Raw genomic sequence first — 18,334 nt, 5'->3', positions numbered from 1 at the left:
GTTGGGGTTTTTGTCAAATAAAGGTATAACTCCAGGTGCTCTGAAACAGCCTGGCTAATTTTACAGGAAACCCAAAGCTTTCAAAAGTCACTGACTTTTGTTTTACAGTGACCTAGAAATACCAACATAGTCTAACATAAACCTTTAAGTAAGTCTCCAAGCCTTGAGGAAATTGATAAGAAAACTGAACTGCATAAGAAAGTGGAAGTCAGGACTACTGAGAAAGGACAGTTAGATGCAACTGGGAGTCAGCATTGACATTACCTGGTAGTTTGCTGCTCTTGACAGCTGCTGGTTTGCTTGCTGCACGTGTACGTCTGCATTTTCAACATTGGCTTCTATGCTGTCTTTATTTTAAAAGGAAAGATATCAAATTGTTGTTAGTCATAACCCAGTCAATGGTTTGGAATGCTGAAATACACTTGAGACCATATGTAATAGCTGCCCCCTCAACTGCTGGTGTCTTCATCAATACCCAAAGTTTTATACCTTGCATTATGGAAGTTTGACCCATCCTATACTTATGCCCGAGTTAATTTCAGAACCACCCAGGCAATGAGTAGCTGAATTCATGTCAGTAACAGCTCCCCTGTTCTAGATGAAACTTTCAGTACTTCTACTTTTTTTTTTTCTTTTTCTCTTAACTTTTACTTGTCCTCCAACTTGCTACTGGCTACCCTCTGCTCAGATTAAAAAAGTCCCAAGGCCTATGAAAGCAGAGGAAACAGGCACACAAAACACCCCAAGAGGCACAACACTAGTTTGGTATTCTACCATACTGACACAGATTTTTTTTTTTTTTCCTGGAAAACTATGAACAGATTATGGGCTAAGGTTATAGAACAAGCCCTAAAAATGTATGCTGGACACAGACAACAGCATGGCTTAGCAGCAGACTCAGAAAATGTATTTTCCAATCACATTTAGTTAAAAGAATAAACCTGTCTGCATGGAGGGCAAAGTAGGAACCTTTGCTGAATCTGCACACCTATATCATTAGTCAATACAGTAAAACTCCCCACATGAACTCCAATTTTATGTTCAACAGTTCAAAAACCTACTTTTAAAGACATTTTGTACACATGAAAAACTACATAATGTTTTAAACTACATTTTAAACACACTTTCTTAATGACTTCCCAGTCACCTCAGCCAGTGTACCTATTATTAGGTTACATCTGATTTGCTTTAGCATGGATATTCTCTTTAGCGGAATTCTTCCAGCAAAAGGAAGTTCTACATCGCTGCTCTCCAGAGAAACAGTGTAAAAGACTTTAAAAGAATATTTGAATTGGACTTACCTATCACATCACCTTGTTCATGAATCATCATTCCTAGATCTTTAAAAATTTCATTGATGTCCATAATATCTGCCTGCAAGGAAATAACATTGCATTAATTGACATAACGTATTCTATCATCTCTGTACATTTAGATACAAGTACTGCTCCTTCTCCTCCCAAGTACACACCCGTGACTCTTTACAGGATAAAAAAACCTTAATATGTTTATTTGGAAGGCTTTTTTGGTACTACGAGACCAAGTTTATCATAATCAAACTAACTGAAGATGAGTATGTGCGCAAAGTACACTTCACATCACATTACAAACAGGACCTCTCGTTACTGAGGGCTTGTCTACATACATCCTTGCATTAGTTTAACTGAAGGGAAAGGCTCATGCCAACTTTGCTTAAAAGCTCTCTGGTTAAGCCATATTAGTAAAAGCATGTGCAGAAAGTATTTTGCATTAGTTTTAGTACACCTAAATTAAACACATACGAATTTCGTAAGCACCACAGTTTACAGAAATTACCTCTATAATATGGCCAGGCTATTGCACCTATATTACATTATCCTATTACCATCTGGCTATGATGAAGTGATAGATGCCATGTTACCACTGTGCACATGATCTCTTCTTAACTGATGACTGATTCATGTTTAGGTCAATTCGCTGTAAGTTATGGGTGGCAAGGGAGAGATTATTGAAAAATGTACACATAGAACGGACTTTGCCACATGCATCAACAAGACTCCCTGACAAACTCCAGTTCCAGCATCTTTCTTGTTGATCATAGAGATGTGGATTCCAGATTGGCTGCAAAAATTCATTTTGTCTTCACAGAAGTCTCTTGATGTCAGCATTTCATCACACGTGACAATTTTTTGTGTAGTTTACATCTTGTTTTAAAAATTTTTTAACTTTCTGACAAGCCCTTAATTGCAAAAGTTTGAATAAAACAGAGTATCACTGTATTTCCAGAAGTGTTCAAAAAAGCTGCTTAAGAAATGAAGATGTTGAACAATACATTGGGAACACCTGGGAGGAAAGGTATAATTTTGCTTCATTTATAGTCACTGGTAAAAAAGGTTATATAATATGACCACTATGTTGGAAAAAAATTGTATGTATTTTTTCTTGCAATCACATGAGCACTCTCTTATTCCATAACTGAAACACTGAAGTTAAATACAGTATCAAAACATGGCTTTCATACAGTAGATTTCTAATGCACATTTCACATCTAAAGGCAATTATTTGTAGTTTTGAAGGAAAAAACCCACACCCACAAACAAACCCCGACTCCTCAAGATTAATGTCTGCAATTAATGATCATGCCACTAAATGTTTTTTTCTTTGGAAGCATTAAAAGCATATTTTGCTGTAAAACCACTTGTATTTACCTCAAGCTGCCTAATGGAAGATTCCCTCTCCTCAATAAGACGGAGGTCATCTTCTGTAATTTCTTCATCTTGCACTTGTGCTTGCGGTTGACTATCAAACAAAAAAAAACCCACCCAGAATGGAACAGGCATGATGAGAAATAACTCAGAAGAATAAAACAACAGTTAATACATAACACATACTTTACATTATCGGTTAACAAAAATGCACATTTTTACCCTTGCCTGTCTAGCTAACAGGGAAGGTCTAACAGTCACACCTTTGGTATAGGAAGCTGCTGCTGTAGCAACGTGGCACATAGCATTGAACTAGCTGATTGGAAATTCCAACTATGAACACAAGGGCAAAGTTTCTTCTGAACTATAAACTGCAGAGTTTATATCCATCTGAGGCAAAAGCAAGCTAGCCAACAAAACAGAATCTGAGACTGAGAAGCAGTTCTTGGAGAGTAAGAAAGAAACGGGAGATCCCAGTAAACATTGGGCCCTTACCACAACTTAGCAGTTTTACTCTGTTCACAGGTTGGACTCTGCTTACCTAAGTTTGGGTCTCAAAAAGCCCGCATACAGACTTAGGGCAGCTTAAGGAGATGACTAATGCTGAAGCATGGGAAGAAAAGAGGGAGATGATGTGAACTGCTCCTTTTCCTTCCCACGTATTCCATCAAAGCCTCTTCTCTACACTTGTCCTATGGAAGAAAGCCTAACTGAACAACCTATCCCAACTACCTCCAGAAAAAGGCAACTGATCAGAAAATAAAATTTAAAAAACAAACAAAAACAATTGGCAGCTGGCTTCCCTGAAGGCCATTTATTATTCTGAGCTAGGTTAAGACTTTGCAATAAATTCAGCCTACCTGTCCCAAGAGACAAGTGTTCCTTCTTTGTAGCTATCTTCAGGAGCACCACTCTACATGATCAGTGTTTAAAAATAGAAATAAAACATTATGGCCTTGAAAGGAGCATCGTCAGCATTTCTATAATGAGTCAATATTACAGGGTTTATAGTAAGTCAACTTCAAACTGAAACGTGATTTAACATGTTCTCATCCTCATTTTGCTTTATGTATGCATAAAGCAGAAATACAAGCAAAAACATTCAGTTCAGTAACTGCCTGCTAAAATTTACAAGTACAGCAACGTGTATTTGGCACAGAGTGAAAAGGCAAAATTGATATGCTAACAAGGAAAAGCTCAATATCTCAAGCTCCTCAGCAATCTCAAATTCTCCGTTTTAATATTGCATAGAAATCTGGCAAGTGATTCTTCCCTGTAGGAAAAATCTGTTGATATCTAAAGGTCCAGCAAAAGCATTTAAAAATCTACCAAGAATAGCTTTTGCAAGATTATGGCATGAATCCAGGGGCAGTTCATGTCTCTGTGTGACAAAGGCAAGGAAAAAGTAACAGTTCTCGGGGGGGAGTTACCAAAACTTAATTCAGCCTTTACTATAAAATCTTATAGCACACGTTCTGCAGTATTTGAAGTCAGACTTGAGCTTTTGAAAGTAGCATTGTGGAGGCAAGTTTGACATCGACCACCACCAACACCATTGTAAACAGAGTATAATGGCACATTTTCTGATACTTACAGATACCCTTGAGCTGGCTCTTACTCTGGCTACAAAGTCTTTTTCTTTCTCAGCAGCTTGCCTTTGGAGTCTTTGGAAATTTGTTAGTGCTGTGGTGAACTCCCCCACAAGACGGTCTTTCTGTATTTTTCTTTGACGCTACAGGAGAAAAAGTTTTACCAAGTCAAATGAGCTCAGGCTTTTCAAGGCTTTGCCATTTCCAGGCTGCTCGATGCTAAGGCATTTACTCTTTTTTTTCTAAATAGGTGTACAGGAAGGCTGTCTACAAAACCATTTGCAACTGCATGAACAAACCTTCCTTCCCTCTGGGATCATGTAACTCTGCACAATTTATGGTATTGAAAGAGGAAACCAACGTATTTATTTTCATTCAACAGCTGGAAATGAGAAATGGGCAGGGACAAGAAAGCTTCTACCTTCCTTATTATCTTTGGATTACAAAACATACTGTTTAATTATGAAATATTTTGACACTGTGAATGCTAAAATATGCAAAGGTGACTGAATGGGGGGGAAGGGTGCAGAAAAGAAAGAACAGGGCACTTCACATGTATTTTACATAAATGCTGGAAATACATATTGAGCTGCATCCAGAAGTGGGTTCATGTCCTCTCTTAAGTGCTTTTTACTGGGCACTCGGGAGAGCCTCCACCATATTTTCCTAAATGTGTACATTACATCAACCCTTCCTTCCAAATTTCTGAGAGGTTATAATTTGCCATTTATCAATCTGTTATTTATGCATTTAATTGAGAGGTAGCTTTGATGAAGATGCTCATGATAAAAGGAGTAAAATTAAACAGTAAAACATCTCACCGCCAACTTAGCTCCAAGATAAAGAAACAGAAAAACCATAAAAAACCCCACCCAAACATACTTTGCCTGAACTAGAGGTTATATACCAAGACCAAGTTTTAACACTTCCATTAGAAGTTTACAACTTGACAGGATGAGCACACACAGATCATGGCCTGCCATTTGAATTCAGTGTTTCAAGACAATTCATTTTCCTAAAGGCTCCTTGGTAACCAGCCACAGACCAGGCAAGTTGTTTGAGTGACAATAACCTGAATCCATGTTTTCTGGGATCCAGTTGCTCTTCCCTTATTTAAGCCATGGATTTCACTAGGATAGGAAACTATAGGATGGCAGACAGGAGTGTGTTAACGACAACAGCCACTTCACATGTTACCTCCTGACGAGATTTTACACCAACCTGGGAATGAAGCAGTTTAAAGACTGTTACTAAACCAACTTGTACAGCTCCTGTCCGCTCCTCTTAAGAAAGGAAAAAGCCTGTGGACAAGACATAGCATGTATGCTGATCTAAGTGATGTAGAACAGACCTACTATGCATAATCAAATTATTGGGCCACCTGCCCTGCAAGTGGTTTTGGCACACAATTCCTTGACCCTGGAAGCAGTCAGAGTACCTGCAGAGTCAGACTTAGCATCACTGCAACGGATTACAAAATGCCCAGCTACCTGAAATCACAGGCACAGCGCACTGCCTTGATTCCTACCCCTTCAGTCAAGCTACCTCATTCCTAATACATAATACCAACTTTGGAACAAGTCTGGACTGCAACAAAATATTCTTATGTTCTAAGTGTCCCTGTTCTGCAAATGTGTTGACTAACTAAACAGCGTTTTGAAAGCCTGGTGAGGAGCACAAATATAAGCATGCAGAACTGAAGTCACTCAAATACTCTACGTGAGCCAACATGATAGTCAAACAAGCCATGCTCTTTGGTTTTATACCTGTTCGCTTGTTGCAGGCAGAGATCCAAACTCTTTAATGTATTTGTCAGTTTCTTTGGCAAGCTGGTTGGTGTATTGCTGCTTCTGTTGCCTAAAAACAAATGCAGAGTTTCATTAGAGACCAGTGGGTTCCTTTGAATTTCACTGATTCTCAGAAAAGCAGCAGTACTAAATGCTCCTCAAGTGCACGAAGCCATCTTTATTCTGTTCTTCACTGTAAAGGTGTGACATCATGGATTCCAGGCGGGACAGATGCTGAAGAAGGTGTGTTCCTTAGTGGACAGCATCGTTACTCACCTTTATTTTTTTGAGGTTTCTCCTATTTTCCTAATGTCCAGCAATAGGTTTCTAGTTATTATGAATATCCAAACATGCTTTTCATAGTTCTTTTGAGTCTATCAATAGTTGGGCACACCTGGTCCTTTCTGAGTTCAGAATAACTGTAGAAAAGACCAAGTTTTTTCTGTGTGGAAGAACATACTGTGGCTTGAATATAATTCCAATACCACAGCCCATGAAAGGTCAATTCCTGATAGTTACTGGAAAGCTTGTCCAAAGGGATCTATATGCTCCCATGATACAATAGCTGCAAACTTAACTGAAAACTTCATGATTTACTAATAGCTTTAACAGTGCTTAAAAGAAAAAGCCTTGTCTTCAACAGCATTGCTAGTTTTGGGGTTTTTTTTATCTCTTTGCTTCTGATATTATCACACACTCCTTTACCAATCTTCATATTTTTTTCCTGGAGCACCTCAAATGCTTTACCTGCTGTTGCATCCTCCTCCCCAGTGTATATAAAAAGGTTTTATCTGGAAAGCTATTAGCAAACAATCAACATCAATATTTAAAATAACTCTTCAGATACATACCAACATGAAAGGAAAGGCCAAGTGTTCAGACAAGTGAAAAAGGGATAGATGAAAACTCAGGGAAACTTACCATATATATTACCTCCATAAAGCGACTGGAACATGACCTTCACAACAGTTGCCATCCTGTTTAATTGTGAATTTATGCCCAGATCCTGTCTGGTTATTGCAGAAACTGTATATGTTGATCTTCACCTATTCACAGACTCCAGTAGCATATCCACTGTGGATTGTACCTGGCTAATGTTATGGGCCCTGAACTCAGGCTATTATAAAGCAATTTGGCTGTTCGCACAAGATGAATGTGATACCTTTGGTCCAACACGCACCTCCTTCTACTATTCAATGGCCACAGTGGGGCATTAACCACACTGAAAACTGCCAACTTTCTCAGGGTTAGCACAACACATTGCTTATGTGCATTTATGATGCTGAGATTAATGTGGTAAAGCAGTTTAATGGAAAAAAAATCATACCAGTTCATTAGACCATGCAGAGAAGCAGAGGAGAGCCGACTGTCTCTGCTAGTGGCATATTAATGAAAGTGCACCTTCAGGTGACTGAACTACAGCACAGCATCTGCCTTGGAGCCTTATATCATTTCTGCTATTTTAGTATTTCTGGTACATGTTTATTCTATAATGTCATCCCTTATTGTAGCTTTCATCACTAAAAAGACATTCCCCTCTCTCCCCCAGTATCATATCTCACAAACCTCCCCCAATATATTCATTACCTTGTGAAACTGATACATACAGATTTGAAAAGTTGACTGGAGTGGAGGGGTGCGGGTGTTTGTTTTTTAAACAGTGATAGTGCTTCTGGTCCTGCCACTTTCCCTTTGCTGATACAGCATAGGTTTTATAGATGTATTGATACTGCAGGCAACATACATGGGCAAACCAGCTGACTTTAGTTTACAGACTATCCAAGACTAATTTTAAAAAGCGCATCTCAACATTTAAGTTTCAAGTATTTCTCTATACTTGCCTTTCTTGGTGAGATCAAGTACTCTGCCTAACAAAAACCCACCTCATCACCTACCAGGAGACTGTTTACAATGCAATGAAATTAAACATTTTCATGTTAAGTACTCACAGCTGTTGCCTCAACTCAGGCGTGTCTTGTGGTGTTCCAAGCTGATGTAGTATTCTTTGTATTTCAGCAGCTGTTTGTGAAGAGGAAGAGAAATTTTAATGGGGCATAGACAATTCCCTGCTTAATTTTATGCATTTTTGCTTGGCAATTCTGAAGCCATAGAAGTTGACAGAAACTGATACTCAAGACTTTTTCAACCTACTACAAAGACTCCACTTAAGAAGTGCCAGAACAACCAGTGAACGGTTTTTGCCAAGTCAAAGACAAAGCCCGGGGTTTCTTATAAAGGATGGGCATGTATTCAAGTGCCTAGGTAGAAACATGCCATTTAAAGATCAGTTAATAGTTTCACTATAATAAATATAAATCAAGCCTTTAAATATTAATTTTTAAAATAAGCAGTACAATTCTTATTCTGGTTTAATCATATTTTCGCATGCCATTTTGGAAAGCCATATGAAAGACTGCCATGACATTATCATACACAAATATCTCAGAACCAGTGCATTAATGAAGAGACAGCAACAAAGCATTCATGGGCTTAAGGTACATTAACAAAAAACAAAAAACAAAAAAAAAAAAAAAAAAGGTGTCCAGGTTTAAATTGTAATTTTGAGATCCTCACATTTTTAAATGTGGGATACACTTAAAAATCACTGGTGGTTTGTATTTCATATATTAGTTTTGAACTGCAAGAAGTGACACATCATCTGAGCCTTATTTTCAGCTTAATATATTTTACTGTCACATGAGAAAGCAAGGAGAAAAATGGACAGTCACTTCAAGGATATGCAGTTTATGACACTGCAAAACTAATATCCTTGACATACTTTATCTCAGCTTAAAACCCTCACATCTTCTAAAATGAAAGAATACATATGCAAAATAACTTATTTTTGTTTGATCTCAGCTAGGAGTAGACTTCTCTTCCCTGTATTTTTGTGGCCCTCCCCAGGCAAACTGGTGTACCACAGGCAATAGAAAATATGACAGTATAGTACTTGGGATCCTCGCTTCACTAGCACACTATCTTTTTTTCTTGAATACAGTTTAAATTGCTGTAAAAAGCATCTGTAAGTAATGAAGAAAACCATAAAAAAAAAAAAGGAGTATTTTCCATATACTGTGGAAGAGATCTGTAACAGACAGAACTTCAGTTGCAAGACAAAAGTTACCTACGACTTATGCTAAGCAGTTTGATAAAACTGGAATGTCTTAGAACATTTTAAGTAATAATATTAAGTCTAATCTTTGTTTCATAAGAAGTCTCCAGTGAATTAGATTATATTGGATTTTCTACACTGCTTTACATAACGTCCCGATGTTGACAACTGCTATAGCCAATTCCTGCTGTGCATACCCAGGTAACAAAGATATGAAAAAAGGGGAAAGTTAGTACCTAAGTTTTGCATGAGGTAAAAATCAAATACTTCAAGGCAGAAGTCTTTGGGGGAATTGAGTGGTCATAAGCTGCTAAAAGAATTATTGAGGGGAACAGCACTGCAAGATGGGTTTCACACAGCTTGTATTTTAATTGAGCTGGAAAGCAGCAAAACATAAGTGACAATTTTTGAATTTTGCCTACAGTCACCACCTTCCACCAAGCACCAGCCCTTCCCTGCCCAGTGGAGGCCTCCAACATGCCGGGGCCGGGGAACCAGCCAGCCCACTGTGCTTCTCCTGGGAAGCTGGGGTGGTCACGCGAACTGATAAATACCGACTTGGGGTAATTAAGCCGCCTTCTTATGTTCAGTATAATGCATTGTTTTAAAACAAACAAACAAAAAGGTAACTGGCTCATGTTATTTTCAACAGTGTGACGTTTTAATATCTATAAAAATGAATGCAAATTATCCTTTATTTGTTCCAAGGCATTCTCCCTTCTGATTCAAGGGCCAAGGAGCTCAGTGATTCTGTATGTACTTTTACAGGGAGAATTAAAAAAACCCAAACAAACTGCAAGCACTCCGCTAACAGCTGTTTGCATTGCAGACAGAAAAAGTACCGGTGTGCCCTACCGCCACCTAGAGGTGCATTATTTAACTGCAAATAAAGTAAATACAGGTTCGTGTTTTAAATAAAGGCCCTCACTTGAAAAATTCTCTGAAACAAAGCCTATAGTGAAAAAATTTGCATTCTAACTTAGTTAGATACTTATCCTACTTCTACAACTGAACACAACTAGATAATTGAGGGGAAATTAAAAGCCAGCACCGCATAGCTAGTCAGCTATACAATTCCAGGCAGGGAGAAGTTCATCCCAGTTCAGATCTTGTGATTCAAGAATTCAGCACAAAATTAAGACACCTTTTACCAAGAAGTCTGTACGTATGCATCAAAACAGCAAAGTTCTAACAGGCTTTCAAATCTCAAGGGGAAAAACTAAAATAAAATAAAGAAAAAAAACCCAAGGACTGAACTGACATCATTTTTTCTGGGCTCCCTATAATTTAGCATTTTCCACCTTAACCTTTTACAACAAGGATATTATCCAGAAAAAAAATAGCATTTCTCTTCTCAATTTTTTGTTCATATGCAGTATACCGCATTGAAAAGTGAAACATTGCTTAGTCAAGTAAGCAAACAGAAAAAAGGCAGAGCAGTAAAAGTAAATTTTGGCCAACAGTCTTCAGCAGCACTCCTGAAGTTATCTTCATAAAAAAAAACAAAAGCAAGTTGGTAGGACCAGTATAACACAGCAAGCAGAGAAGCTGACCTTCCCGAAATCTTGATTTACAGTACACACCTGCAGGTTGATGAGTTAATGAAATCCATCCTTTGTACTCCTTCATATTAACATAAACATGCTGGAGTGTATACAGGCTAAAAGATTTATTTTTTATAGCCTCTTAATTCTTTTGGTTTGGCCTGGTTTTTTACAGATTTCTTACTGTAGCTATTACTCATTCAGACATTTGACATAATATTATACATATAATCACAAAACCATCTGAACCACAGACATTTGTCCAGACTCATGAACTCGTACAACTTTATTGATAAAAACAAAATTTAAAATAGACTTTAAGACATTACCACCTGGACCATAAAGTGCCTTTTCCCCCTGACACGCACACACAGAGATCTTACAGAATCTGAAAGCAAGAATTGGCTTCAAAACTGCTTAGTTAAAAGTCAATATCCCTTCCTTTCCTCAAGGGAAATGCAGGGTAGCCTCAGCCTCTCCTCCTGAAAGTTAGACTGTAGAAACATCTCTGCTGGGTCCTTCCACTGCCCCATCTGGGAAACAAGCAGGGAGAGGCTCTTGGCACTGAAGGGGGAGAGCAAAACTAAGGGAAACCTGGGATTACTTCTCATAAAACACAGCGCCCTAAGTTCCCAGCTTCACTTCTGATGGTGGTATTTATAAAGGTACTGCCTCCCTTGTTTAACCAGCTTTTTGCCCCTGTGCAGGGAGTTCAGGCTGGCACATTAAGGCACCCGGCAACTGTTTTGGTGCTTCTCAATCCATCAGTAATGTTCAACTGTCCCGGAGAGCCAAAGACTTAGACCCAACTCACAAAGTCTTAGCTCTGCACTGCAAACATACTGGTAAGAGTCAGGGACCAAAGATCAGAGCACAATTTTGATGGGTTCCTAGGTTACCTCACCCTTTATGTTTTTCCCTTCCCCACTTCATAATTCTTCCAACTTCCCAAGCAGCTCTGAAAGACAGGAGTAATACGACTACTAGAGGTCCCTCCTTTCCTTCTGGGCATTACCAATCCTGTAACAGAGGCTGACTGGATCTCATGCATGATTTTAAACCATTTCAGTGCAAAGTCTGACACTTAGGTTCCTTGGGTATGTACAGCTAGCTGCTAGACTTTGTTCAGGAGCTGCAAAGGGCACACACTGTGCGCACATAGGCGTTCTTCACCGAAGTCACCAGGATATGGCAACAGCCTCTGTCAGGGGTGCGCAAACTCCTGCAGCCACTTCTGCACTGAAGATCAGGGTAGATGTTTGCATATAACGAAGAGCAACAGCTCTTTCAGGGCTCATACTACAACCCTGCAGGAGTAGCACCTTGCCAGCTGTGGGCTGGCAATGAGCCACCGCAGAAGGCAAGCCCCTCGGGAACTGCGCAGCGCAGGAAGCAAGGTGTACAACATCACGCAAGCAAGATGCATTTTCTCCAAGCAACTGCTGTCTCGCATGCAAAAGAAAAGAATCTCACTTTTTCCACCTGAAAATGAGTCTTGTGTTAGAAAGAAGCAATACCGTATTAGTAAGAAGACGTTTCACTTGTCTTTGCAGCATTCCTAATCTAGATCTCATAATACATAACTATTAGCTGATGAAAGCTACTCAGCTACTCTCAGACTGGTCACATGCTCTGGAACAGGTCAGACACGGTTAATGATGAGCCAGAGAAACAATTAAGGCCTAACCTGAATTTCTACAGGGAAAATTATTTAAGAGTCAGCACATGTTTACTTTTACTAAGCCAAACAGTGGTTCCACTTCTAGTCAGTGGAAGCTCTCCCTCCAGTTAAAGGGAACAAAAAAAGGGGGCACAGAAGAAAAGAGTAATACTGTCTCGTATAAAAGGCCTCCTTTTCTCTACATGAGTTACAGGAGTAGTGAGATTTACAGTGGAAATATTTACATTTTTTAACAGGTAGGAGTATTTAAGAAACATGTTCTGGCCAGATCTGCAATACATACTATTTTTTCCATAAAAATATATTTCACATATTGGATCACACATTATCCTTGCTTAACAGCTGGCTTTTAGCTGGCTGGGAAAGAAGAAAGTTTCATCTTCATTCTCCTCATCTTTCCTTGTTTTTCAGCCAGCTCTGCAAAGCTGTTCCATTACCACAAGTAAATCCACATTGACATAACTACTGCTTCTGCTCCTTGAACATGAAAAAGTTTAAGATCACACAGGAAGTTTCAAACTTAAAGATACAGATAAATAAATTAATACAATACAACAAAGACCAAAATGTAAACAACTTCTTTCCTCTAAGAACATAGGAGCAAAGAGTATTACCCCCAACTGAGAATTAGTAATCACTGCGAATTAGTAATCACTGCACAGGCTATAACACCACAGTATTGTTGCAGAATAAAAGGTGAAAAAAACCTCCAAACTCTTCAGTAAAATCCTAATGTTTGAAAGGCAAAGAACTAAGAGGAGGGAAATGAAGAGTGAACTGTAGGTCATGCACCTTCTCTGGCAGGACTGAGAAGTGTCCAAGCACCATGTTCATACCCAGCATAAGACAAGGGAAACTGAGGATGGTCTTACTTTGGAAGACTTGCCAGTAACTCCAACCACAGGAGAAGCTTTCCCAGGTTACCTACAGTCATCTGTCTTCCTATCTCAACCTCCATTCTGTTTAGCATTTGGAAAACCAAACTTCAAGTGGCCATGATCAAGCTTGTTGCTGCTTTACAGCTGGAGAGCGAGGTGAAATCAACACATAATCCACAGAGTTCTAAAAAGAAGGCCACAACATAGAAGCATGAAATTAGGGGAAATTAGGGGAAAAAATGTGTTTAATGAGTGCTGCTTATTACCCCTTTGCAGCCTGGAACCTCACTACTTACTTGGATCACACAAGATCACATTACAGCCACGCAGCAGCACTTCCCTTCAGTCCTACCGTCCAAGCCAGACCCACCACATCACCCAATTTCATAAAGCTACAGTCTAATGCTTCCAGAGGAAATGCAGCACCCGTTGGGTGTGCTTGGAAAAAACACCAGCAGCAACAGGAGCAACAAACACTGAGACATTGTACTGCAGAGGACAAGAACCAGACAAGCAGGCAGGGCAAGTACAATGAAACCTGCCTTACAGAACAGCAAGGCTTGGGACCTGTCATGGGAAGAACGAGCAGAGTACTGTTCCAACCAGCAGCTACAGCTGCTCCTGAATATTAATAGTGTAATGGTGAGGGCCCCCTCCATGCCCCTGTCTTTTACTTAAAAAGGGACAGATAGGGTTTTAGTCACTGCCTAAGGTTCACAGGACTAAAACTAACAATGGGGATTTAAAGCCCTTGATTTTCAGTCATCTTCCTAGCTCCTGAGCCCAAGCAGAATAAACAGAATCAGCAAAGTGTTCCTTTGTGTGCACCAATGCAAAGTCTGCTCCACATGAGGCTCAAGCTCAGCTATGGCTTCATACAGCAGATAAGCAGTGAATACAACACCAGCACAGTCACCATTCAGAAATGCTTCATCAAAGACCTTACACGCGCTGCCACCGGTTGGGTAACTATGAGGAAATGTCCTACTTGTTTCCAGCTGAACAAGTGAGTCAACAAACAGCACATCCAGTTACAGATTAAGTTGTGTGGAATCTAATAAACTTCAGAGTCACTTCAGAGCAGGTTATTGGAATAGAAGAATTTTTTGTAAAAATTACACCAGTTCTAACTGCTTTTGCCTGGGGACCTTCCTCAATTTATTCAAATCCAATTCAATGTGTTTTCCTTCTGCACTTCAATTGAGGATACTAGACTAAAGAAGGACAGATGCTGCAGAAGACATTTCTGGATCAATCTTTTATAAAAAGCTGTTACACATAGCAACCTAATGTAGTTGCAATAAATTCAGCAGACTGAAGTTTTCTGTATGAGCGTTAAGTGCCTCTTTAAAGCTGCCAGTATAGTTCACACTCACTAAAATGTTAAGTAAATCAAAATGCCAGTGCTGTACACCTTGCTAATTCTACTTCAACCAAGAGTGACAGTTCACTAGAGGAATCAAATCCAGGACACCAGCCAAAAGACCCCAGCTTAGTAAAAGGCACCCCCACACCCAAGAGCTCACCTAATTGGAATCAAGTATGTATAACTTCAGTAATTTGGTTTTAAGTCATTTGCTTTATTCTGTCTTAACTCAGTGTTTAACACTGATTATTCTAAAACAGGATAATACATTGGCACAGAGAAACAGTAGCTGAAGTATGTGCGGGAAGGAGAAAATAAGATGAGTATGGGGATGAAGATTGTCCTCAGAGCTCTAAGGACTGAAGACTTGTTAAGCATGGAAGACTAGGAAAACATCAAGTCTTGTACCCTTTCCTGTTGGATTTTATTAGAGCTTCTAGCATTTCTAAATAGAATCATTCCCCAAAGTGACCAGGAACATCAGTAACAATGTCTGGAGTTCAGGATCTGCCTCTAGTTTTTTCAGTGCTGTTGTAATTATTTCATGCTAGTGTACTACACTCTATAATGGTCTTTCAAGGACACTGTGAAGTGAAATTGAAATAGTGCCTGTTCTTCTAATGTGGGCGTAGAGCACACTAAATACACAGTTTAAGTGCACAATAACTGATCTTGTGATCAATTATTACAGCTCAGCCAAGGGGAAGTCATTAAATCAAGTTACAATCACTTTATATTCATATCCTAAAACGTCGCTGGTAACTCACTAAAACCCCAAAGTTTGAATGCTTCTCTAAAGAATACCAATAGCTTATTAAGTTATGAAAAGGATGCATGATTCTCCAGTAAACAGTAGCTGCACAAACACCATAAACCCAGCCCACCTACATGAAGAAACCTTGTTTTTTTTAAGGTCAAGTCATTGACACAGAAAGGTAACTCAGGAGCTAACACAAAAGCAAAGACATACAACACATCACAGACTGATTGACACAAGCAAGTAGCTGTCACTCTGGGCGTCACTCGCAATCAACCACTGACCTGGGTTTATTCTGAGCCCTAAGTGCAGTGCAGCCTCCTGCACAGCAGTTATATATGATATTTGATAGAGGGCTCTCTGGATAATCAAACTGCCCTGCAATCTCCTCTTCTCTTGTCTGCAAAGGGGAAAATCCAACAGAATTGAACTGGAATAGGTATTTTAAGTACCTTAGAGAGGCACTGAAATGAAACTCTCTAGAGATGGGAAGGACCATGAGGACCCCAGCCACATCTCTTCCCCTCTCTCTGCTGCAAATGCAGGCTGGTTTGCAAAAAAAGTTAACTTGTCTAGGTGAGTCCATTTATACTTGCTCCAACAACAAAAGCAACAGTTGCAGACAAATTGTGGATATCTTCACTGGTCACCTTGTATTTATAAATTGCAGTGTTTTTACAGTTGCTATTTAAATGTCTTCCATTTACAGATGGTTTAATTTACAGAGCTCTTCTGTTCCCGTCGCCCCCAGACTAGTTAACTAAGGCAGAGCAAAACAGTCCAAGACAAGGAAAATTCTGCCTTTCCTGCACATACTAACACAAATAGCGCTCTGGGTTGTAAATGGAAGACACATTTTTCACTCTATTCTGCCGCTAGCATAAATAATTCCCTGTCCCTGTTGTGCAATGTCAACCACATAAGACACAATTTCATATTGCATTTCCCGTAGAACCAAAATATTTTTAACAAACAAGACAAAACACAGAAAAATATTAACAAAACTCTCCAAATTCATAAACAAAACTGTGAGGCATAATACCTTAAATATATATGCTACTTTACATAGAACAAAGCCTTTAGGAACAGCATGCAAATAATTCACACTTGAAGTTTTCAGAAATAGTTTATTTCTGAAAGAACTGTGGGCTTCATGACTTCACCTTGTTGCAGAAAGACAGGCATTTAGAAAGACCTGAAATATCTGAATTTCTCCTCCTATTATCCTCCATATTCATGTTATGAATTGGATATAGCAGATTCAAGTTCAATTCCTCGGTTTGGAAAAGCCCACAAAAAGGAATGTGGAGGACTGTAATGGATACTTAAAACCCCTAAATAACCAGCCTTTTCCAGGTTTTATTGAAACTTCATCCTAAATCCAAGAAACCCTCCTGACAACAGCAACAATAATAAAAAAGATCTGTTCCAACTAGTATGTTCCCACAAAGTTAAATTCTGGTTAACTGCAGCTAATTGGAAATTTCTGACAACATCATAGTTAAAAATCTCAACAAGCTCTACTTTAAGCCTATTTGCTTTAAAACCACACCTGTACAAAACCGCACTTTAAATATAGACAAAACAGAATTTTGTTTTCATACAGGCTCCGATTTCAACACTTCAGCAATTTCATTTACTTTTCACTTGCCCATCTGTATCCTTCTTTAGCTAAAGTATAATCATGTGAATCTGTTAGTGATACAAACATAGTGGCAGACATAGTTTTTCATTAATGTTTCAGCCTGTTTTGCTGAACGTTTTAGCTACCTACCAGGCTTAAACCACAACAAAAAGGCATATATCAGAAATCTAATATTCTTCAGGGTTTAATCTAAGTTTATGATTTTCTACAGTCACATAAAGTGAAAAGGAAACTCATATAATGGATGTAATTCAACTCCCATTTTAACAACATTCAGCAAAAATACTGGCTTATTGAAAACTTGGGATGCAACAGAAATTGGACAATCTTGCTGTCACAGGAGAGGTATCACATGACAGAGGAATCTCAGCTGGCTGAAGCTGACCTTCTGGGAACGTGCTCTGTATGAATTGATGTTTGTGCTACCTTAATCACCAGAAAAGAAAGTCAGCAGAAAGCAAGAGCACTTATGAGAAAGAACCTCTCAAAGCCAGACAGACTCCCTCTAGCCATATGTGGATTGTGGCTACTGAATTTTATTTTATTTTTATTATCTTGCAGTATGCAGAGCATATGTTTCTCCAGCTGGGCTGATTTTCAGTGTGCATGAACAAGTCAAATACTCTATCACTAACCTTGCCAATACTGAGCAAGGGTAGATTATGCCATTCTTACTGACTTTGCAACTACCACTATACAAAATCCTGCCATGACCTTTATAAGCTGGAGGAGTTGGGAAGGGAGAAGTAGGGAGGGAATACGAATGCCTCACTTCAGTTAGCGTAGGTTCTGTAACTGTTTGATTACAAACCAGAAATTCTCTAAAACTGAAAGACTGGGTGTACTTTATCAACGCCAGGCTTTGTTCTGTGTTCCCAAGCAAAAGGCAGCAATCTACACTGCTTCTAAACCAATAGCTCCCAAACCCTGGCTTAAGATGCCAGGGGAGACATGATAGTTATCTATCCAGCCTGTATCATTCTTGCTTTTCTTGGGGGATTGCACCGAGTGACATATTTGGTAGCTAGAAAGAATATACTAGGAGCAAAGCAAAACAAAGTCATACAAGTCTGCTTCCTCAATGACCCGCACATAGGAGACAGACTTGAGAAGAAGTATGAGGGGGGAGGAGAAACCACCACTGGTTACTTCTTCTTGCACAGTTCCTGCCAGAGACATGAGGCAAATCTTTCCAGCTGAGTAGAAAAGGCCCCTACTCCTCTAACCATACCCTTCCTACTCTCACAACTCTGGAGTTGTCCCTGTAGATGAATGCAACTCCCATTTTGCT

The 18,334-nt window shown here is 39.2% G+C and overlaps 1 protein-coding gene across 3 annotated transcripts in view; it reads right to left on the bottom strand.

Annotated features, from left to right (window-relative positions):
• Positions 1-18,334, bottom strand: part of STX7 (syntaxin 7) — a 34,764-nt gene that overhangs the window by 3,815 nt on the left and 12,615 nt on the right. For all 3 annotated transcript variants that reach the window (XM_069787312.1, XM_069787309.1, XM_069787311.1), the window contains exons 3-9: positions 8,010-8,079; positions 6,040-6,130; positions 4,279-4,416; positions 3,545-3,597; positions 2,688-2,778; positions 1,302-1,374; positions 265-347 (exon numbers count right to left, since the gene is read on the bottom strand). In XM_069787312.1, coding sequence (XP_069643413.1) covers positions 265-347; positions 1,302-1,374; positions 2,688-2,778; positions 3,545-3,597; positions 4,279-4,416; positions 6,040-6,130; positions 8,010-8,079 — 599 coding nt within the window. The remainder of the gene's footprint in view (positions 1-264; positions 348-1,301; positions 1,375-2,687; positions 2,779-3,544; positions 3,598-4,278; positions 4,417-6,039; positions 6,131-8,009; positions 8,080-18,334) is intronic.

Source organism: Haliaeetus albicilla, chromosome 7 (genome assembly GCF_947461875.1).
Source record: "Haliaeetus albicilla chromosome 7, bHalAlb1.1, whole genome shotgun sequence".
NCBI classification, from domain to species: Eukaryota; Metazoa; Chordata; class Aves; order Accipitriformes; family Accipitridae; genus Haliaeetus; species Haliaeetus albicilla.
The sequence above is the reverse complement of the archived record's forward strand: the minus strand, read 5'-3'. Positions and strand labels throughout refer to the sequence as shown.